Genomic DNA, 23,731 nt, shown 5'->3' with positions numbered 1-23,731 from the left:
AAGAATGGAAGAAAACTGCAAGTTACAAGAGGAGCAATTGAGAAAAGTCTTCAGTTTTTTTCTCCCTGACATTAGCAAAACAACCATAATATAATTTATTTCCTTTATTATTATTATTAACCATAAAGCTTCCTTGCAAAAAAAATATAGAAGAATAATATAGCTGGTTTATGGAATTTGGAAACAATTATTTTGTCATAGAATGGAGACATACTGTATTAGTTTTCCTCATACTGAAACAAATGTCAGTTTGGAATTGCAATTTGAATGTCATTCATTGCTAGTTCAAATGATAAGTAGGTTTTATTCTTAGCTAAAAGCCCTTTGAAATCAATATACACAGTGACTATGTCATAATAACGTTATCATGTAATATGCACAAAAGACAGAACAAAATGCATGTCCTTGTAGAGTAATTCTAGCCTACTTCCCTTTTCAACTCTACATATCACTGGAAACACTAGGTTCAATTATATGTATTTGATATATGAAATCTTATTTATAGCTAATAAAAACAGAAAGAAGATGACTGCATAGTGAGTCAGAACCAGGCAGTTAACAAATAATTGTGTAGGTACCAAAAAATGATTGCTTAAAAAAAAAAGAAAAACTATTGTGATAAATTATAAACTACTGAAGCACAATAAAGTGCCTTTTAGGCTTTTAATGTAAATGTAAATTATCTCCAATTTTGAATCTTTATTTTTTGTAGTTATCATAATTATCATTATAGCACTTCCTTTTTGCAACAGACTTTAAAATTATAGATTGAAAGTTTGCAAAAGTCGGCCAGGCATAGTGGCTCACACCTGTAATCCCGGCACTTTGGGAGGCCAAGGCGGGCAGATAACTTGAGGTCAGGAGTTCCAGACCAGCCTGGCCAGCATGGTGAAACCCCATCCTTAATAAAAATACAAAAGTTAGCCAGGTATGGTGGCGTACGCCTGTAATCCTAGCTACTGGGGAGGCTGAGGCATGAGAATCACTTGAACCTGGAAGGTGGAGGATGCAGTGAGCTGAGATCATGCCATTGCACTCCAGCCTTGGCAACAGAGCGAGACTCAGTCTCAAAGAAAAGTTTGCAAAAGTCAATTAGGAAAAAAATTTGATTGTGCATGGAAATCCTCTCCCTGAAACTCTTTTATTTAGAAGCACTTTCTATTGAATACCTGCCACATATCATGCACTGTTCTTAGCACTGGGAATGTCAAGATTAATGAGGTATAGTACCTGCACTGTAGAAGTACAGCAGAGATCCTGGAGGGCTGGGGAGAGGGGGAGGTTTTTGAAGAGGATAATTGCTGAATTATAGCTAAAGAACCATCAGGAGTTAGCTTGACTCAGATAGGCAGTTTCTAGAGGGTAGTGAAAAGACAGTGAATCTCAAGTGGAAGAGGTAATGTGAACGAAATAATGGAGGTAAAATATTGCATGGTTTGTGAAGGATAACTACAAGTATCTCAGTGTGGCTGGAGTAATACTGGGAGTAGTTAAAAATGAAGACAAACAAATAGGTAGGGACCAGACCATGCTTACAAGAATAAGGAGCTTGAGCATCCTATAACAAATGGAAGGCCATGGAAGGGCTTTAAATGAGAAATGACGCGATCAGATTTGTGTTGTGGGCAGCTCATCTTTGATGCTGCCTGGATGACAGATTTGACAGGGACAGGACTAAAGGCAGAAGATTCAGGCAACAGGCTACTTCCTGTTTTAGTTAAAAGATATAAGGATGACCAGGCTCAGTGGCTCACACCTGTAATCTCAGCATTTTGGGAGGCCAAGGTGGGAGGATCACTTGAGGCCAGGAGTTCGAGGCCAGCCTGGGCAACATAGGCCCCATCTCTACAAAAAATTTTTTAAAAATTTTAAAAAATTAGTTGGGTGCAGCGGCGTGCACCTTCAGTCAAGCTATTTGGGAGGCTGTGGTGGGAGGAGTGCTTGAGCCCAGGAGTTCGAGGTTGTAGTGAGCTATGATTGCACCACTGCAGACCAGCTTGAGTGACAGATCAAGACTCTGTCTCTAAAGAAATTTACAATGATAAAATAATAAAAGATATAAGGTCATGACAATGGAGATGGTGCAGAAGAAAATGTTTTGGTTTCAGAAAATATCTAGGCAGTAAAAGTAGCATAACTTGCAATTACACCATGCAGTTGGGAGAGGAGGGCACTGAAAGAAAGGAAGGAAAGAAGGACAGTTCCAGGATTTCTAACTTGAATGATGAACTGAAAAATAGCGCTAACCAATGAAATAAAGAATAGAGGACTGGGCACTATGGCTCATGCCTATAATCCCAGCACTTTGGGAGGCTGAAGTAGGTGGATTACTTGAGCTCAGGAATTTGAAACCAGCCTGGCAACATAGTGAGACCTTGTCTCTACAAAAAAAATCAAAACATTAGCCAGGCATGGTAGCACCCACCTGTGGTCTCAGCTACTCCAGAGCCCAAGGTGGGAGGATCGCTTGAGCCCAGGAAGTCGAGGCTGCAGTAAGCTGTGATCATTCCACTGTACTCCAGTCTGGGCAACAGAGGGAGATCTGTCTCTGAAAAAAAAAAAGAATAGAGCAAAGAAACATGCCTAAAGGAGGTGATAAGTTACATATATTAACATTGAGATACCTGTAAAATGTCTAAGTAATTAAATATATAAGCCTGAAGCTTGTAGGAGAGGACTGGACTAGATAATTAGGTCATTAGCATTGAGATATTTGAAACATAATCTGAGATTCCTCAGAAAGAGTTGAAAAAAAAATGAATTTGAGATAAACCCCCAAAATATTAATATTTAAAAGGCTGGCAGAGCAAGAGGGTACCAAGTAGGAAACAGAAAAAAGTTGCAGAGACACAGCAAAACCAGCAAAGCCTGGAGTCAAGGACGTCAGGAGAGTAAGGAGTTTCAGGAAGGGGAGAGCAACTGAGAGTGGTAATTAAAAGTGGTAATAGACCTCTCCTCTTATTTAAATGTCACTCTTCTATGATCCTGTCAAGTTTTATGCGTGCCTCCCTCCGATACAGCACTTTCACATTGCACCGTAATCAACACTTTGAGTACTTTAAAGTATTATGTTTCTCCAGATCACAGATGTCCTACTTGACTTTGTATTCCAAATATCTAACATAGTAGATATCTAACAAATATTTGAGGCAAGACAATTGAAAAAGATCTTAATGATAAATAGCTATCACAGGGTGTTATGAAGCAGAAGCCAATGAAATTTGCTGAGTGAAAGAAAAGTTGGTAAGTGGAAACGACGAACGTAGAATATTCTTTCAAAAAGTTTGAAGGGAAGAGGAAGACGGGAAGAAAGTTGGGAAGAAAGAATAAATAAGGCTGAGAAAAAGCAGCCAGTAAACAGGAAGAGTATATATTTGCTGATCTAATGAATTCTGCCAGTTAAAAATTTTAGTGCAAGAAAAATAAGATTTTACTAAATTTCATGCTCTGATATTAAAAATATATATAATAAGGCATTTTGTTTTAAGTTGATGACAATTACAAAGTGTACACATGGCGTTTGCACCGCGAATCATGAATACTATATTTATGGTGTTCTGTTTCCTTCGTTCTTCAGAATCCCACCATGGATTTATTACGAGTGAACTGCATTGATTTACTACAAGTAGAAGGATATAATTTGATAGCAGCTGGAACCTTAAATGGTGTGATCATCTTATGGAATTTTGTGACGTCTACTGTCAAAAAAGTGTAAGTTGTGTATTATCCTTAAACAATGTAAAAGCTTTACTGCAGAAGGGCTCAGTAGCATGCAACACTCAGGGAAGGGCTGGGCGCGGTGGCTCAGGTCTGTAAACCCAGAACTTTGGGAGGAGGATCACTTAAGGCCAGGAGTTCGAGATCAGCCTTACCAACATGGTGAAACCCTGTCTCTACTAAAAATACAAAAAGTAGCAGGGCGCAGTGGCGCCTGCCTGTAATCCTATCTAATGGAGAGGGTGAGGCACGAGAATTGCTTGAACCTGGGAGGTGGAGGTAGCAGTGAGCTGAGATCACACCACCGCACTACATCCTGCGTGACAGAGAGAGTGAAACTCAGTATAAAAAAAAAAAAAAGAAAACCTCAGGGGACAAAAAAGCAATACATAAAAATGGTGCTAACTTTCAAGGCAGGCCTTCCTGGAAGTTATATTCATGAATGGACTGTGTTCTAAGTGTCTAAATCCCAGGATGATATAAGTAAGGTGAACTGTAAGCATCTATATTCCCAAGAGCTTTGATCTTTACTATTCTCAACTAGTATATGCTTTTCATGTGTGATCTTGCCCAAATTTATGACCTCAACAAATAATTAAAATACATAACAACTTCAAACTAATCTCTCTAGAGCTTCAAACACACATAACCAATTGCCTATTGGCAATTTTCATCTGTTTGTTACCAAGACCCTCAAAGCCCTACATGCCTGAAACATCTTCCCAACCTACTCCCCACTCCCAAACTTCTCCCCTTCCTGTATCCCCAGTGCCACCACCATCTACTCAGCCACCAAAGTCACATGGTGAGAAGACTCCTGGGTAGCATATCCTTCTCATTCACCACCTCAACACGTCTGATTTATTACAGATTGGGGCTAACAAGGGCCAATGTAGTAGATGCAATTATTCCTCTCAACCAATTAGATTTACCCTGGACTATGGCCAAGATCTTACCCTCCCCATACCATCCACTTCTCAATGTTTTTTTTTCCCATTTGTTGAGAAGGAACTAAAGTAACACTGAATGATTTGTTTGGATGGATTGTAAGTAATTTCTCCCCAGCTGTGTAATTGGAACGTGTGCAAGGGCCATGTGTGGCCACCCTATGGCAAGGGGGTTTGGAAAATTTTACTTACAGATACAAGATGGCCAAGAACCTTAATAATAAATGAAAATAAAATCAAGTTTATCTAAGCATTTGGGGGACGGGAAGAGATATAAAAGAGGAGAGAAGGGAGAATTGGAAAGGACAAGAGAAAAGAAGAGGAAAATACAAAAGAAATGTCTGCCTCTCTCTTTACACTTCTTAACATACTGCTGGTCTGCCTGCTCCTTCCCATCCAAGTCTGAGTCATTTCTTTTAGCCAGTTTTTGAAAGGAAATAATCATTTATTGCTTGGACTATGGATTTCTTCTCTTTGAACCTTTAATTGAAATAGCTGTTTCTGCAGACCCCCCTTTCTGCACCTCAGTCCACATACTCCTGGATCCTGCCCCTGGAATTCCTGTCATCCTTCTGTTCCTTCACTTCAGCCCATGCCCCCAGCCTTTTCTCACACATTGTCTACCTGCCACTTGATACCTACACCTGTCTGCACTGCAAACTTCCCCTCCTTCTTGCTAATGCTTTCACGCTGTGTCAGCTTGTGTATGACTCTTTCCTAAGAAGGGAAATCAGATAGACTAAGAAGACCATTATCTTGATGCCACAGCCTAAAGAGGGGGGCAACACCCGTGATAATAATCCCACTTTAAAGGTGAAGATCCTCCTTGTTAAAGTGCCTTGTTATTTTGCCAAGGGATGCATGCATATCCAACATCCAATCAGAGGAAAACAACCAAGTATAGTGTGGGTCATACACAGTGTCCCTTTCCTATAGGCAGATGATTATATAAGACAATTGATTTATAATCAGTGCAGTATTTTGCAAAACATATGATTTAGCACAGATCTGTGGAAGGTCATTTAAGCCCAGGTTTAAAAGTTCTGAAACTGAAAATGGTTTCCATATTTGCAGTAGAGTCCATCTCTTTGTCTACCACAAACTTCACCTAAGACCCCTTCACCAGTCAGAGGAAATAACTCTTCTCTTCCCACTCTAAGCCTCAGGCTTTTTGAGCCCAGACTTAATATTATTCTTGCTAATTAATAATCCACTTCATGATTCAGCTCATCTGCACAACAGAAATCTCTAAAAAAATTTGAGTTCAACAAGTCATCAAGCTTGTAGACTTCTCTTTTGAGCTTGGGTTCACTTTCCAGGAGGCCCCTTCATCTCTTGCAGAAGTAATTTCCACTGAAGAAACAGGGGAAATTTTGCTGTAAGGTCTATTTGCTATAATGAATGTTAAATGCAGCTTTAAGAGCCAGGCATGATGTTTCAGTGCAGGCATTTAGGGACTATTCCCCTGTTCCTAGGATGGTGCCTATAAAGTTCAGTGTTGACCTTGGAATCTGGGTCAACAGGAGACTGGAGCAGCAAAAGCAGGGCCCTCACTGGACTACCTGTTCTTCTCCACTCCATTATAAGCTCTTTAAGGGTAATAATATTTTATTCAAATTTATTACTCCACTTATTTAAAAAATATTAGAACTCTATTATTTAAACTGTATGAAACCAGCCCGGCGTGGTGGCTCCCATCAGTAATCCCAGCACTTTGGGAGGCTGAGGCAGGAGGATCGCTTGAGCCCAGGAGTTCAAGACCAGTCTGGGCAACATAGTTGGCCCCCATCTCTAAAAGTAAAATAAAATAGAGTTTTATCCATAGGATTTTGTAGAGGTCCATTCTCTGATCTAAAGGTAGGAAGATTAGACAGGTTAGTTGAATTAAAAGACTTTTAAACCGCTGAGGATCATGATTTAACAGAACCTTGCTAAAAAAGCTATGTTCAAACTCTACTTCCTTGCATTTTCTTTTCATGTTCAATAATATTAGCATTTGAGGAATTGCTTAGCTCTGCAGAGGATATACAATCTTAGTACTGTAAGCTCCATTATTTGTGAATTTTTTCTCATATAAATGTATACTTACTTCTAGGTACCGACCTGAAGATTGCTTCACTGTAAACCCTGACTTGCATCCCAAGCACTTTAAAATTAATGACATACTGTTCCTCTTTCGTACCCCTGAATGTGCAAGGTAACTCGTTACTTACTGAACCAGTAATACTGTCTGGGACTTAGGTGGCTGATACATTAGGTTGATGCAAAATTAACTGTGGTTTTTGCCATTGAAAGTAATAGAAAGAGTTTACTTCATCCCAGCATTAAAGAAGGGACCACTGAAAAAAGACATCAGTTGGGTTGACACGTGGCTTCAGCTTTCTTCCCATAACTGTCATTTTGGAGGTGAGGTTCTCCTCAGGGATTTAAAGTGCTGTGTGGTCCCCTCACCATGTCAGCCTCACAGCACCCTTTATCACATAGCAGAGATGGAAAATGATCACTTGGCTTTACTTTTCGCCAAAATCTGACACAGGTGTGAAACAGAAGGAAGGACTTGCAAGGCAAGTATGGAAGGTCATATGGCAGGAGGTTTCATCCACCATCCACTATAACTGAGCAATTGTCATCCATTTCTGAGAGAGCAAGGGATTTAAGAAAAAATCCCTTTTTTCCTATTTATATTTGCATAAGAGCTCTGGTTTGCAGGCAATAGATAATGCCACACATAGCTTTGGAGAGAAATCAGAAGCTTCGTGCTGGTTTGGGGTCACCCAGAAGTGAGCCAGAATGTAACCCCTTCCCTACCCCTTGGCATGAAATTTCATCAAAACTATTCTGAGAATATTTTGAGGACTTATTCTGTAGACATCTGCACCAGACCTTAAGCCACTTTTCAGCCGGTTTCAGTGGAGTGCCACAGACTAGGATCTGGTTAGAACCAGACATTGTCAAGCAGGAAGTTAGACAGGCTTGTAAGTTCCCCCCACCACCACCCCACCCCTTGCCATTTCAGTGTAAGAGCCTCTGGGACTAAATCTAGCCTTTGCAGTGGGATAGGCAAGACTTTTATTTTCTGACAAAGGGAGCAATAAACCTTATTTGCTGAGGCTCCCCAAGAGTCTCCACCAATATCATACTGGTCAACATTTATTACACAGAATATAAGGCATGATTTGTTTCCTGAGTGGCTCAGTATCCACAGATGATGAAAGAAGCAATCAGCTGAAATTAAAGCAGAGAAGCACACCCTTTGAGTATGGTAGCATATCTTAAAGTTTTATCTGTGGGCTTCCCCACTCCCCTTATAGGAGATCAAGTCAGGATTCCATATGTTCTTCATCCCAGTGTGAATCCAGCAAAGGTCCACAGAGCAGTAAGGTAAGCAAGACACAGAGAGGGTCTGTCTTCCTGTCATACTCAATGTTGGTTCAAAAATAGTGCTATTGAGCACATTTGAGCCCCTCCTTTGATAGAAGGTAACAGTGGAAGAATTCTGTGTGTGCATGCTTATATGTAAAAACACATTGTTTTGCAAAAAATGCAATGTCTAAATTGTTTTTTCAATTTTATATATTTTTCAATTTTTATATATTTTTTCAAAGTTTTTACATTTGTGAATAATCAATATACAATCACAAATAAATTATGCATGTTATTTTGATACTTAAAAAGTAAGTAATTTTAGACCATCTCTTTTGCTAAAATGTAAGTACTCTTTTGCTAAAAAGTACATATGTCACAGGGAGAAGAGACAGCAGGTACTGTAATGCAGTGGTTTTCAAACTGTGTTCTCAGTTCCAATTTTATATATTTTTATGCTTTACATTTCTAGTTAGAACTGTGTTTGAAGGAAAGTTGTCACTGCAAAAATTGTTTTTAAATCACCAGCATACTGGAAAGAATAAACTTACATGGAAGCAAAAGCCAGACAGATTGTACTTGAACCCAAGTCCTTTTATTATCTGATTAGCTTTAGAGCTGCCACTTAATCTGAGTTTCTGTTTCTGTTTCAGTAAAAAGGGAATAATAAAGATGAAGTTGCATGGTTGTGAATACAATTAGAGATCATGTCAACCAGGAACCGAGCATGCATTAGGCATTTTTAATTACTCTCGTTATTATGCTGGTACCTCAACCACTAGAAGAATGTTGTGTTATAAATTCTCTATTTTTGGACATGAAAATCTCTGCAATACATTTTTTTCAAAAAAAATTAAAGTATAATTTTAAAAGTAATGCTTAGAAGTGAAAATTCAACTATCTGGAGAATTTATTCACCTAGTATATCTCATTTTCTTACAATGTCATGGAAATCTTTTCTCTTTTCCTCCCATAATTCAGGGAAGCAAGCAAAGCATACATGACAGTGAGGTTAAAGGTCAGTATGAAATCACCTCTCTTCTTTATAATAAAGCAACTCCTTTGCAAGAGGGCATTTAGGTGACAGAGTATTCTTAATGAATATATATATTCCTTAATATATAAATTCATTATATATATTCATATACATATATATTCATTATATACGTATATATAATATACACACACATACCCACACATATATACATATATACATACATACACACATATACATATATATATATATATATATATATATATATATATATTCTTTTTGGAACCAAACATTGAGGTGCTATGGGATTCAGTAGTCTAAATGGCAGAATTTTCATTATGATGATGCCTTCTTAAATACTAATTCTAGGTTTTAAGAATCCAGAATATTACTGAACTTCTTAGTCTCTAGCCATTTTTCTAAAACTTACACTGCATTTATACACCATTCTGTATGTGTAAGATTTATGAATAAATACCTTGTGTGAGCTGTTATGTATAGTATAGAAGCTTTTGCAATATGATCAGAATAAACGTTTTATATTTTTTCAGTGATCCAGGATTCAATTTTTTAATGTTTTTTCTGTCCTTTGCCCTGACTGAAATTCTCTGGGTTAAAAAAAAAAAAAAAGAAAAGGAAAAAATAATGTGTGGCTTTTGCTATTTTCTTGTCTGCCTTGTGTTTTACATTCCATAAAAATTTGGAATTCCAAGTATTGCAAATTCCAAGATAGATCCTTTTTTTTTTTTTTGAGACAGAGTTTCACTCTGTCCCCCAGGCTGGAGTGTAGTAGTGCCATCTCAGCTCACTGCAACCTCTGCCTCCTGGGTTCAAGCAATTCTCCTGCCTCAGCCTCCCAAGTAGCTGGGATTACAGGCGCCCACCACCACACCTGGCTAATTTTTGTATTTTTAGTAGAGACGGGGTTTCACCATGTTGGCCAGGCTGATCTGGAACTCCTGACCTCAAGTGATCCACCTGCCTTGGCCTCCCAAAGTGCTGGGATTACAGGTGTGAGCCACCGCGCCTGGCCTCATGATAGTTCATTAATTTCTCAAATAGGTGAACAAACAGATGTAATGGTGGGAAAGCAACAGCCAATGGACAAAAAACACCCTGGAATTGCCAATTTACCAGAAGCCCAGCCACCTATCCTTGTCACTGCTCATGAGGATGGACACCTCCGCTTGTGGACTCTGGAGGTAATGGAACCCAGCAAGTCTGGGAATAGGAAAGAATGGGAAAGATAAAAAGAATCATTAAATGAATCTTAGTGTTCTTCCATATGGCATTCAATTATAATATTTTTTCAACTTTCTAGCCAAATTGCTGATCTTGCAGCCTGTTTATTGATAACGCTATCCAAACTTTACGAGAGAAGGGTTTTGTAACTCAAAAGATCAAATCATCAAAACTGCTAACTTAGCTATTTCAAATATGTCTCTCTTTTTGGAAGCTCTTCTACTTTTCTATCAAACACATTACAGACAGATACCCATACTGGGATAGATACCTGCATACAGATAGATACCCGTATTGAGAGAAGAATGTTCAACTTGTCATGCAAGCCTCACAGTTGGAATTTCTGGGAAGGTCTTCACCTTTGGCACACTGCTTCAGTCTCATCCCTTATGTCCCTAATAGAAGCAGGAAAGGTGAATCCGGCATGAAGATTTACTAGAAAAATCTATTGAGCCTGCTTATAATTCTTTTATTTGGGGAGAGGAGGGCATTAGTTGTTTGTTTGTTTGTTTTTTTAAGATGGAGTCTCTCTCTGTCACCCAGGCTGGAGTGCAGTGGCGTGATCTCAGCTCACCGCAACCTCCACCCCCTCGGTTCAAGCGATTCTTCTGCCTCAGCCTTCGAGTAGCTGAGGCTATAGGCGTGTGCCAGCACACCCAGCTAATTTTTGTATTTTTAGTAGAGATGGGGTTTCACCATGTTGGCCAGGCTGGTCTCAAACTCCTGACCTCGTGATCCGCCAGCCTCGGCCTCCCAAAGTGCTGCGATTACAGGCGTGAGCCACTGTGCCCGACCGAGGGCATTAGTTTTGATGGGTTCATACATTCAAAATATTCAAATCTTTCTTTTAAATTGAGCTACAAATATATGCCACTAAATATCTTACTGGATATTTAAATAATATTAAAGGATATTAATGGCGTATTAGAGTAAAAGAATGTGAGAACACTGAAATGTTGAGTATACAATAAATTGTTAGTTTACCAAACAGTTGAAAGAAGGTATTGCATCGTATTGAGTGTTCTTCAATATTTCACAAAGAAAAACACAACTTTCATTTACCAGAAGATTTAAAATGATTTAGGGTGGAATTAAGAGGACAGAAGATGATGAAAGGAAGGATCTTGAGTAGCCTGAGGGTGAAGAAAATGAAATCCTTAGAAAAGCAGAGGAGGTGACCTCGCTTGTGATAAGGCTCCTTCCTACACAGAAACTCAGAACACACAACAGTTTTGTGTGGCAGATAATGGGATCCAACAACACGGAACCGCATGGCTTTCTGCCAGATAAAACTCTAAGTGTACCAGTAGATCCTAGCTTATTCGTGAAAACAACCCTGGTTTGAAAATACAAAGTATTCTAATAATAACTTTCCTTGAGATAATCTTGGTATTAGAACAATGCCTTTTTTCTTTCTAATACAGAAATGAAAGAGTAAAAGAAATAGGAGGAGAAGAGATTATGTCCAAGCAGTCTAAGGAAAGGAGTAGCAAATTCAAACTCTTCACAAGCTTTGATGTTGATGATGTTTATTCTCTAAGCAAGATAATACGTGTTAAAGTCTTTCCCAGTGCTGGCTTATACTGAGCGCTGAAAAACAACCTGTTTGAATTTAAATCTCTTAACAATTCTTTGTCTTGCACTAGTATTAAAAAATAAATATTTCTGAAGAGGCAAATATTTCTGTTTAAAACAACTGACATACACTTAAAAGTGTGTCTCCCTTCTGAAAAAAATGTTTGTTTAAAAAGAAAATATGTCAATGCCTGTTTGAGTTAAATTAAAAAAAAGAAATAAAAAGAAAATATGTAATCGGAAAGAAAGTCTGAGGAATTGCATGAAAAGGGTCATGGGATATGCAAAAACAATCCCAAGTGTAGAACAGTATATAATACTCAAGAGTCTAGATGCTTCTAATTAACAGTTGTCCATACCTTTAGTATATTTAATTTCAAGGAAATAAGTCCCTATGGATAGTTTAAAATTATTTTCATTACAAACAGGGGAATCGTGGTTCAGTAGTAGAGATAATTCTTGAGATGCATTATTTACATAGAAAAATCAATTTCAATATTAAGATTTTATAAGACTTACTAGCAAAGAAAAAGTTTTATTTGCATTATACTTTATTTAGGGAAGACTACTGAAAGATATGCTACCTTTCACAAAACATTCTGCCATTTCTCTGACATCGCTGTACACTGATTCATGTACGAGGATACTACTGGCTGGAAATGTGGGTGAGTCATTACTCTTAGACATTCAGTGACAGGTGTCTTAATAGCTTACCTGATATAAAAATGGCTTTAGGAAAAATACATGGTATATGGTGAAACAAAAGAGAGACTAAGAGGTATGCTCAAGCCTGAGAAAGTGTTATAAATAGCCTGCTGAATAAACAGAATAAATGAGTGTCAGGAGAACCTGCTTCATTCCTAGCTCTTCACTTAGGGCAAGGCATTGCCCTCCTTCTGTCTTTAAAATGCGTATGTGTCTACCCATCTGTGTATCTTACTTTTTTGGAAAAAATATAGTTTTAATTTTTCACATTGAAAGTGTATGTTGCATTAATCTTAATTATTAAAGGAAATCATGCCATAAATTAGAGAAAAAAATGAATGATTTTTTCTCAGTAGGGGACTTTATTTTTTATATTTATTATAATTAATATGGTCAGTCTTTCTAACAAAATTCTTTCTTCCATTCTTCCTTTATGCTTCTCTTCTGTCGTCTGAATTAATCCTAAATTTTCTTTGCTTTCCTTTCTCCTATACTGTGAAAGATTATGTGTGTATGTGAATGCACATGCATGTGTAAAAACAGTTTTTTTATTTTACTAGTGTTTATCTTCAAGTTTTTCAAAACAATTAGTTAGAATTAGAATAAAACAGCATATTTTCAGTTAAAACAAAAAGCTTAGCCCCCTTTCACTTTCTCTTTTCTCCATATCTACCCCTTTGCTTGTTGTTGTTTTGCTAATGCAACTGTAAGATTTGCATCTAGATTAAATCTGCTTAAATGCTTACATTTCATATTTACTTAATTTTCATACTTAGGTTTTCATATTCTCTTTTATAAACATTTTTCTCATTTCAAAATTTGTTTTAATTTTTTTTTCTTTTTAAAATTTGAGACAGAGTCTATCCTTGTTGCCCAGGCTGGAGTGCAGTAGTGCAATCCTGGCTCACTGCAACCTCTGCCTCCTAGGTTCAAGCAATTCTCCTGCCTCAGCCTCCCGAGTAGCTGGGACTACAGGCATGCACCACCACGCCCAGCTAATTTTTGTATTTTTAGTAGAGATGGGGTTTTGCTATGTTGGCCAGGCTGGTCTTGAACTCCTGACCTCGTGTGATCTGCCCACCTCAGCTTCCCAAAGCACTGGGATTACAGGCATGAGCCACCATGCCCAGCCTCAAAATTTATTTTATAAAAAAGTTACAACAAACCATTTCGTACTGTCAATTGAGTCGTCTGGACCTTATTGATAATAATTGTCTATATTTGTATATAGCATTATAAATAAATTTACATTTATTTAAGGTTATCCCTGTTTTTCCTGGAGTTTTTTGGTTTTTGTTTGTTTTTTGCTTACCACCAATCCTTTTACATTAGGATATTCTTATACTTCTGATTTTCGCTTATCTATCAGTCTGTATAATTTATATAGACACTAATTCTTTTTACAGAAAACTTGTAGAGAAAGCTAACATCAGTCAAATTTTGTTGCTTTCTAAAAATAGCCTGCTTATTCTTGCATTAACTTTGCCTAGTATGTGGCAAGCCTTTTCTGACAAATACAGAGAACTAAAATTTGAAACTATAGAATTCCCAGCACCGACCTCTATTAGGGTTAGTCCTCTCTTTGCCTATGCCTAGAATACTTTACTATCATATAGCCCATTCTCATCCTGAAATTTGTGGTTTCTGTTTGTGATCCAGAAAATAGAGTGGGTTTGGGATCCAATCTATCCTCATCTACATTATAACTAAAGTGGACTGCTCCTAGATTCTATTAGGCTTCCTTTTTCTCTGCCTCAGTAGATGTTAAAAGAACTTCTTTGAGGGCTGCTATCTATTCACTAGATTAAATCAGACACCCTCAGGCATCATTACATCATTAGTTGTTGCCTTTAAAAAGAAAAAAGAGAGACAAGGTCTGACTCTGTGGCCCAGGCTGGAGTGCAGTGGTGTGCTCATAGCTCACTGTAATCTCCAACTCCTGCAAGTGATCCTTCCACCTCAGCCTCCTGAGTAGCTAAGACTACAGGTGTATGCTTTTTTTTTTCCTGTAGAGACAGGTCTTACTTCTTTTTCTATTTTCCTAAAGTAGAAGCTTAGATTGTTGATTTTAGATCTTTCTTCCTTTCTAATGTATGCATTGAATGCTATAAGTTTCCATGTGAGCAATGCTCTCGCTGCATACCACAAATTTTGATAAGTTGTAATTTCACCTTTTTTTTTTTTAATTAAGACAGAGTCTCGCTCTATTGCTCAGGTTGGAGTGCAGTGGCACAATCTCAGCTCACCCCAATCTTCGCCTTCCAGGTTCAAGCAATTTTCCCACCTCAGCCTCCCAAGTAGCTGGGATTACAGGCACCTGACACCACGGCCGGCTAATTTTTGTATTTTTACTAGAGGCAGGGTTTCACCATGTTGGCCAGGCTGGTTTCAAACTCCTGACCTCAGGTGATCCACCCACCTCAGCCTCCCAACATGCTGGGATTACAGGAATGAGCCACCATGCTTGGCCTCACCTTTATTTAATACAAAATACTTTTAAATTTCCCTTGAGATTTATTCTTTGACCCAAAGAATTTAGAAATATTCTACCTAATCTCCAAGTACTTGGGGATTTTCCAGTTGTCTTTCTGTTACTGGTTTCTACTTTAATTCCACTGTGGTCTGAAAACATACATTGTATGATGTCTCTTAAAGTTGTTCAGGTGCGTTCTGTGGCCCAGAACATGATCTATCTTGGGGAATGTCTACATGATCTTCAGAGGAATGTGTGTTCTGAATGTGTGTGTATGAAGTAATCTATAGATGTCAATTATATTTGGTTTATTGATGGTGCCATTGATTTGAACTATATCCTTAATGATTTTCTGCCTGCTTGGTCTGCCCATTTTTGATAGAGGGGTGTTGAAGTCTATAACTATAATAATGGATTCATCTATTTCAACTTGCTGTCCTATAAGTATTTTGATATCTGTTATTAGGGACATACACATTAAGGATGGTCAAATCTTCTTGGAGAATTGACCCTTTTATCATTAGGTAATGCCCTCTGTTTATCCCTGATAAGTTTTACCACTCTGAAGTCTGCTCTGTCTGAAATTAATACAGCTACACTTGCTTTCTTTTGATTAGTGTTAGCGTGGTATATCTTTTTCTATTCCTTTGCTTTTAATCTATATGTATCTATATTTAAAGTAGGTTTTTATACACAACATACAGTGGCTCATGTTTTTAAATTCACTCTGACACTCTCTTTGTTTTAATTGGTGTATTTAGATTGTTGGCATCTAAAGTAATTGATTATTGACATAGTTGAATTAGTATCTACCATATTTGTTACTATTCTTAATTTGTTGCCCTGGCTCTTTATTCCTGTTTTTGTCTTCCAGTCTTTTTCTGCCTTTTGCAATTTTAATTGAGCATTTTGTGTGATTCTATCTTCTCTCCTTTCTTAACATATTTATTATACTTCCTTTTAAACATTTTTTAGTGGTTGCCCTAGAGTTTATAATATATATTCACAATTAGCCTGTGCCTATTTTCAAGTAATATTATGCCACTTTGTATCTTATAATACCAAAGTATTCCTAATGTCTCTCTTTTATCTCCTGTATAATTACTATCATTCATTTCAAGTATTTATGAGCTATAATTATCAAATACATTGTTGCTATCATTATTTTTAACAAACCATTATCTGGTAGATCAATTAACAAAAATAAAGTTTTTATTTTATCTTTGCTTATTCCTTGTCTTCTTACTTTCTTTATGTAGATATGAGTTTTTTTAAACCTGTATCATTTTTCTTTTTTCTGAACTTCTTTTAACATTTCTTGAAAGGCAGGCCTATTAGTGACAAATTATCTCAATTTTTGTTTGTCTGAGAAAGTCTTTATTTCTCCTTTACTTTTGAAGGTTAATTTTGCAAAGTACAGAATTCTAGGTTGGTTGGTTTTTTCTCTCAACATGTTAAATATTTCACTCCACTCTTCTTGCTTGCATTGCTTTTGATAAGAAGTTTGATGTCATTCTTATGTTTGTGTTCATTTTTTTTCCCTCCATCTGGCTTCTTTCAAGACTCTTTTTTATACCTTTGTTTTCCTGCAGTTTAAATAGTTTAAAAGTTGAGGTGTAGTCATTGTTGCTCTTTGATATGTAGTTTTTGTAACTATCATTTAAATTGTAGGCTGAGTATCTCTGTAAGAGTTTGGACTCTGTTTGGTGGTATATTCATTTCCATTACCCTGATCTCTAAAAGAACTCTAAGTGGGTGAAGCAATCTCATTAAGACTTATCAAGACAGAAACAAAATAATTTCTACACATAAAAATGAATATGGGCCAGGTGTGGAGGCCCATGCCTGTAATCCCAGCACTTTAGGAGGCCAAGGCGGGTGGATCATCTGAGGTCAGGAGTTCAAGACCAGCTTGTCCAACATGGTGAAACCCTGTCTCTACTAAAAATACAAAAAAAAATTAGCCGGGCGTGGTGGCAGGCACCTGTAATCCCAGCTACTCAGGAGGCTGAGGCAGGAGAATTGCTTGAACCCAGGAGGCAGAGGTTGCAGTGAGCTGAGATCATGCCTTTGCACTCCATTCTGGGCTACAAAGCGAGACTCCATCTCAAATAAATAAATAAATAAATAAATAAATAAATAAATAAATAAAAATGAATATGAAATTTCTGCTTTCATTTCTGTTTTCTCAGGTTCTGTTTTATTCAGCATTATAAATACCTAAATCAAAATAACTTTTGGATAGTATTGATTTAGATAACATGATATCTAATTAAAGATTCCAATGTTTAAATTTTATACAGAAGGACATGTTATCCTTTGCAATATTAGCTCTTTCCTGGATCCACCTCATGATGAAAAGGTAAGAACTTCAGTTTTCCACTTTAATTTATGAGTCAGCATATATTTATTGAGCATTTCTCTGTGCTAGACACCATAAAGGATAGAAATACAAGACTCTCTGGTGTCAAGGCACATATACTATTGAAATTTGAGCTACATGACAAAGTGCAATGGTCTGCTGGTGAAAAGGGATGAAGAAGTAAGTGAGGGAGAGGGAGTAAGTATGCCAGCCACTGGTCACTTTGCATCGTCTTCATGTTTTGACTTATTTGTGAGAATTCATATAGCAACCCAGAGTTAGAAAAAGTTCATAGATTATACAGTCCTCCACAGTCAGTTTCTATATCTTATCCTTTATAAGATATTCCATAACCTTCCTTGCAAACCTAGTGCAGAACCATTTAAGAATTTTTTTCTTATTTCTAGTCTAAATTCTTCCTAACATTAAAGCATATTTTATTCTATTTTTTAAAATATTATACCAAGGAACAGCTATTTTAGCATAGCCCTATTTTTCTTTAACACATCAAATCAAAAGCTAAATATTAGCTTAAATAGATACTTTTTTTTGGATCACAAGTATTAACAAGGGGTTTATGTTGATTAGGATTTGATTCCTTGCAGAGTGTCTCAGAATAGTTATTGTTTCAAATATTGTTTCATTTGATTAGTGGAGTTTTCTTTTTGTTTCAGAGAATCTATTCTAACTCTTTTAAGGTTTCGGTATTCAACTTTAGTTTGACTATCTCCACCTGCAGAGGGTAAATCAGAGAATAGCTTGCCAAGGAGCACATAGACAGTGATGAAGTCAGGGCCAGGGTCGGGATTCTGATTGCTAATCCAATACTCTTCCCGTATATAATACTTATGCTAACAAATGAAAAACAGCAAGGTTCAAACAACTTGGGAAACACGAAGTTTCTTTTACCAGTAACTATAAATTGCTTGTAACGAAGACATGCTGCAAGCTGAACAAAAACAAACCGTATGCTTGAACCATATATAGGTGAAAAGTTATGTAATTGTTTTATCCTACTGCTGATGATTATTATATTGTATTATTAATTTTAACAGATAAAATGTCATTCAAAGCCTACAGTTTCGCAAATGGAATTGCTATAAACTAACAACTGAGATCTTTCAAACTTTAGAGAAAATCTTCAAAACAAAGTTATAGAATAATATTGAGTTACAAAAATAGAAATAATTTTAAAGCATTTTCACAAATTTAAAATTAGAGAATCTTTAGTAACTTATTTTAAATTCTTTCATACTCAACTTCATTTCAATCTTTTCTGTACTCAGACAATGGAATCATACCATTTGTACATGGCTGCCTATTTATAAATATACAACAGAACCATAGAACCTGGCTATAAAATGCCTCATTATTACATAGATCAACATATACCAATGCTTAAACCAGGTCCGGCTATAGATTACAACTGCAATGAATACCTAATAGGTCAGTCTAGAAAAAAAGGTTAATCTTGTTCTCTCCCGATATTACTGATAAAAAAGAAGTTCCATGGTATACAGACATTCTGAAAGATAAGTCGAAACCTCTCCACAGCAAGAGAGACCACACATATAATTACATATACACACATACAGAAAGGACAATCTTAGTTTCTAATTGCGGGTTTCAATCCATTAAGGGGTCATGAAATCAATTAAATTAGTTGTAACCAGCATTTTTATAAAAATAGAAGAGAATGGAATGCAATGTAGTAGAACAGAATAGATCATATTGATGTACATTTCACATAGGTGAAGTATCCTTTTGTGAAACTTGTTTCAGACACATGTGCAAGTATATGTATATGTTCATGGAGTCATGAAGCAAAATGTATATCTTACTATAAATACAGTCAGTGTTAGAGAATGCCATCCTAAGGCAGAGAAAGAAACCTTGGATGACCAGATATTCTTGAATAGCTTTGAGACAATAAGAAGTAGGCCAGACACGGTGGCTCACGCCTGTAATCCCAGCACTTTGGGAGGCTGAGGCAGGCAGATCACGAGGTCAAGAAATTAAGACCATCCTGGCCAACATGGTGAAACCCCGTCTCTACTAAAAATACAAAAAAAAATGAGCTGGGCGTGGCGGCACATGCCGGTAGTCACAGCTACTCAGGAGGCTGAGGCAGGAGAATCACCTGAAGCCAGGAGGCAGAGGTTGCAGTGAGCCGAGATCGCGCCACCGCACTGCAGCCTGGCAACAGAGCGAGACTCTGTCTCAAAAGAAGAAAAAAGAACTAGGAGTCCAGATTTTACTTTGGCTCTCTAAAAATAACCAGAGGGAATTGAGTCAGAAGGCCAACAAATTTAGGAGGAATTGTGCCTACCCATTGTTAAAGCCTAAATAAATAGAAGACTCGCAGGAGAACTCTAAACTGCCAGGACTGTCATCACATTACACTTCTAGGTAAATGACCCAGGACAAAGTAAGGTGTCAGTCCGGGTTTATCAGTGATAAAGAGGGAATATACTCACAGGGGGTGTGAGTGCAGAGCAAGCTCTCCACTTAACAACTCTAGTTCACACAATTCAGGAAGGTCTCCCGAGGCCCACGAGAGGCCCTAAACTTGAGGGTAGCCACACCCTGAAGAAACATAAACAATCAAGCCTCATGATTTTTTTCTTTTCTACTCCTGTGACACATGATTCATGATGTTTTTGAAAGAGAATGAAGCTGAGTTTTATTCTTTTCATCAACTACTTATAGCATGTATCTCCCATCCCATACTCCCCCCAAAAGAACAAAACAGCCAGTTCTATCTCTAGATAAAATCTGAACATAGGAAAAGTCTTTTTGCCAATCTCCCCTTTAGCTTTTACCTTCCAGCTCTGTTTCCTTCTATTCTTGATTATATTTACTTTCAGTCCCCCTCCAACCTTCTCCTAAAGCATCTCTTTCCTCTAGTCATCTGCTAATCATCAATTAAATGAATCGCTAATTCTCAGTTACATGATAAATTGCCAGAGACATAAGATACTTCCTCTCCCAGGGAGATGTATGAATTAATAAGTCTTTAAAAACAGGACTTCTTGTACCCCAACAAGCAAGAGAAGAGCTAATTGGGGGCAAGGACTTAATCATCTAGCACAGATGTCTACATCTTCCACTCATAAGCTTGGTTCAATGAGAAATGATTTTGTTGAAGATTACATTTTGACTAGCATATAGTTATTCCAAGGAATATGCCTTGTTTTTGCTATCTAGAAATTCAAGCAGCTGCTTTCCTGGCGTGCTCATTCTTTGGAAATTATTCAAGTAATCTATGTAGAAGAAAAACAAGTGGTACTTACTGCCTCCATCGATGGCTCAGTAAGGTAGGCCAAGATGGCATCATACTGTGAATTCAGTACTGTGAGCATGAGAGGTAAAGGATTTTAAGCTAAAGTTGAAGTATATAGTTCAAATGCAATCTTGGTCAACTGATTTAAATAAATAAGTAAATAGATGACACAAAAGGACTTTGAAAAGATGGCCACTGATTTGGAGTTCTCTTTCATGACCAAGGACATGAGATGTCATATTCATCTATGTTAAAAGGTATCACAAATGCTTTTGATAAAAGTGAAGTTTTTTTTGTAGAATTATTTCAAAGAATTAAGCAAGATAGCTATCTCAGAGAGTTAGACCCAAGTCATAGAGGGGGGCTCAGAATCAGAAGTCATAGAAAAGTAATAGAAAAGAGCAATTGATGCTGAGAAAAGTGGGTAAGCTAATTATGTCATTGACTCTGTGATGGATTTTGCAAAGCCTATTGTTATCAATTACCTAGATAATGCTAAGTACCTATACACAAAATGCTAAAGACACATACACATATAAAGAGAAAGAAAGGAAATGTCATGGCATTTCTAGAAACAAATTCCTGCATATTGAAATGTCTTAAAATCATGGTAATGAATTATCCCCTTAAAAGAATGAAGTTAGGTAAGATTAAGAGAGGTAGAGAGGCTTTGAAGTATATTAGGGAATTTCAATGTAATCAAAACCAAAAGGAAGGAATATTTTATGTTGCATAAAAGTTGCTGGACTGAAATTCAAGACAGCCTAGCTAACTGTGTGGGCTTGTGGCTAGAGAGTTAGACAGACCAAAGCCACACAGTGTCCAGGAGGCACTGATAAGAATTTGGATCTTTCCCCTGAAAGAAATAGCCACAGCACAGAATTTTACGTGGGGGAGTAATATGACCTGATTTATATTTTTGGAAGGTAATGGGTGGGGAATAGATTGCAGGGCAGCAAAAGTGGGAGCAAAGAGAACGGTTTGAAGTCCAGGGTGAATGTAGTGGCTTGGATTAGAGGAGTGGTAACAGCCTGGAAATAAGTGGTTTAGATTTGATGATAGCTATCCAGAAGGCAAAATCAAGAAGACACGAACTTTAACTTAAAGGGGAGGTAAGTGATAAATGTCAAGAATGACACCTGGTTTATGCAACTAGGTGAATGTTAGAACCACTCATTAAGATACAGTGCTCTAAAAGAGGAAAATGTTTAGAATGTGGAAGGATAAAGAGCTTTAGAACGTTGAATTCAAGATGAATCTTTGGGAGTAAGGTCCTATTTGGAGGCAAAAGGTCAGAGTTACTTCCTCTGTAAGAAAGGACATCTAGGCTGGGTGTGGTGGCTCACGCCTGTAATCCCAGCACTTTGGGAGGCCGAGGTGGGTGGATCACGAGGTCAGGAATTGGAGAACAGCCTAACCAACATGGTGAAACCCTGTCTCTACTGCAAATACAAAAATTAGCCGGGCGTGGTGGCATGAGCCTGTAATCCCAGCTACTTGGGAGACTGAGGCAAAAGAATCACTTGAACCTGGGAGGTGGAGATTGTAGTGAGCCAAGATCACGCCACTGCACTCCAGCCTGGGCGACAGAGTGAGACTCTGTCTCAAAAAAAAAGAAAAAAAAGAAAAAAAAAGAAAGGACATCTGCTGTTTTATTTGCAGGAAAGAGTAAGAACATTAAATGTCATTATTATAGATGTTTTTAACAACTCAGTCCCTTGGTCTCTGCTCCAGCTTATTTTCAGCTACCTATGAGCAGAAGTGTTCATTTGAGTTTGTAACACACACACAGACGCACACACATGGCACAACCACATATGTATATGCCACTGTTGTTGTAAGGTATTCCTTGCTTGTCTTGGTCTATTCAGGCAGCTGTAACAAAATACCTTAGACTGGGTAATTTATAAACAACAGAAATTTATTGCTCACTGTTCTGAAGTCTGGGATGTGCAAGATCAAGGCGCTGGCAGATTCAGCGTCTACTGAGGTCTTGCTCTCTGCTTCATAAATGATGCCCTCTAGCTGTGTCCTTACATGGTGAAAGAGGCAAACAAGCTCCCTTGGGCCTCTTTTTAAAAGACACTAATTCCATTCATGAAGGCTGAGCCCTTGTGACCTAAGCATGTCCCATTTCACATCAATATCACCACTTTGGGGATTAAGTTTCAACATATGAATTTGGCAGGGGGACAAAAACATTCACGCCATAGCACTGCTCACTCCAGTTATCCTTGGCATGGAGAAATTAATTTTATGATTTCTTACAGTGAAAATCTCCCTAGATACTCAGTTCAAAGTGCTTACATCTATTAATAGCTACCTCAGAACACAACTGTCTTCATAACCAAGCCATGTCCCTTTGCTAATACTCACTGCCACTCTCTAAAGAGTTAGGCAGTTTCAACATTCTAAATCTTGCTTGTCAAAAAGATGAGATTTTTAAATATGAAACAAACATAATTGAGGCTGAACTCTGGGATGCAGGACAGGTGATCAGTCTGTAGACAGAAGTTCAGGGAGGCAAAGTGGGGCTCAAGGTAGCTAAGGTTCTGTATCTGAGGCCCAGGAAATCAAGCTGGGAAGCAGGATTAGTTATTTGGGAGAGCTCCACGCATACCAGGAAACAAGGAGACTACAGTCTCTTCAGTCCTGCCTAAAGCAGAATAAATTTAGAATTGTTCCGAAGTTAGCCCCTCACCCGTCTAACTTTTACTATTAAAGGGCTGGTCTATTTCTCTTTGGTAAAGGTTCTGGCCAGGCCATGACATTTTTATAATGCTGGAGAATTAATACATGGAAGGGATAGAAGATGCTCATGTTAATTCCCCAGGACACTGTCAAGTGGGAGAAGTCCCAAATAGATACCTCTGTTTCTGCCTCCTTCTCAACATCTACCTCTCTGAGGTGGGAGGCTATTCAGACTTTGCAGAATCTACTCTTAGTTTCTTTCACTTGCTTGCCCTCCTCCTTTTAGGTCATTGCTGCAGGGCTCATGATGATGATTGCCATCATTTGCCACTCTGAGGTTGAAATCAATAAATAAAAGGAAGATCTTCCAAATACTATT

The 23,731-nt window shown here is 37.7% G+C and overlaps 1 protein-coding gene and 1 long non-coding RNA gene across 5 annotated transcripts in view; one reads left to right on the top strand and one right to left on the bottom strand.

Moving 5' to 3' along the window:
• The window catches only part of LOC117977605 (uncharacterized), a 188,754-nt gene that overhangs the window by 103,369 nt on the left and 61,654 nt on the right, over positions 1-23,731 (bottom strand). For all 3 annotated transcript variants that reach the window (XR_008620893.2, XR_010109129.1, XR_010109141.1), the window contains exon 2: positions 2,426-2,548. This is a non-coding gene — a long non-coding RNA (uncharacterized LOC117977605). The remainder of the gene's footprint in view (positions 1-2,425; positions 2,549-23,731) is intronic.
• The window catches only part of WDR64 (WD repeat domain 64), a 151,341-nt gene that overhangs the window by 109,975 nt on the left and 17,635 nt on the right, over positions 1-23,731 (top strand). For both annotated transcript variants that reach the window (XM_055097208.2, XM_034949821.4), the window contains exons 16-23: positions 3,578-3,711; positions 6,760-6,861; positions 7,976-8,045; positions 9,009-9,045; positions 10,084-10,223; positions 12,398-12,503; positions 17,320-17,378; positions 20,586-20,695. In XM_055097208.2, coding sequence (XP_054953183.2) covers positions 3,578-3,711; positions 6,760-6,861; positions 7,976-8,045; positions 9,009-9,045; positions 10,084-10,223; positions 12,398-12,503; positions 17,320-17,378; positions 20,586-20,695 — 758 coding nt within the window. The remainder of the gene's footprint in view (positions 1-3,577; positions 3,712-6,759; positions 6,862-7,975; positions 8,046-9,008; positions 9,046-10,083; positions 10,224-12,397; positions 12,504-17,319; positions 17,379-20,585; positions 20,696-23,731) is intronic.

The sequence above is a fragment of the Pan paniscus genome, chromosome 1, assembly GCF_029289425.2.
Source record: "Pan paniscus chromosome 1, NHGRI_mPanPan1-v2.0_pri, whole genome shotgun sequence".
In the NCBI taxonomy this organism is placed as follows: Eukaryota; Metazoa; Chordata; class Mammalia; order Primates; family Hominidae; genus Pan; species Pan paniscus.
This window is presented reverse-complemented; position numbering and strand designations above follow the sequence as displayed.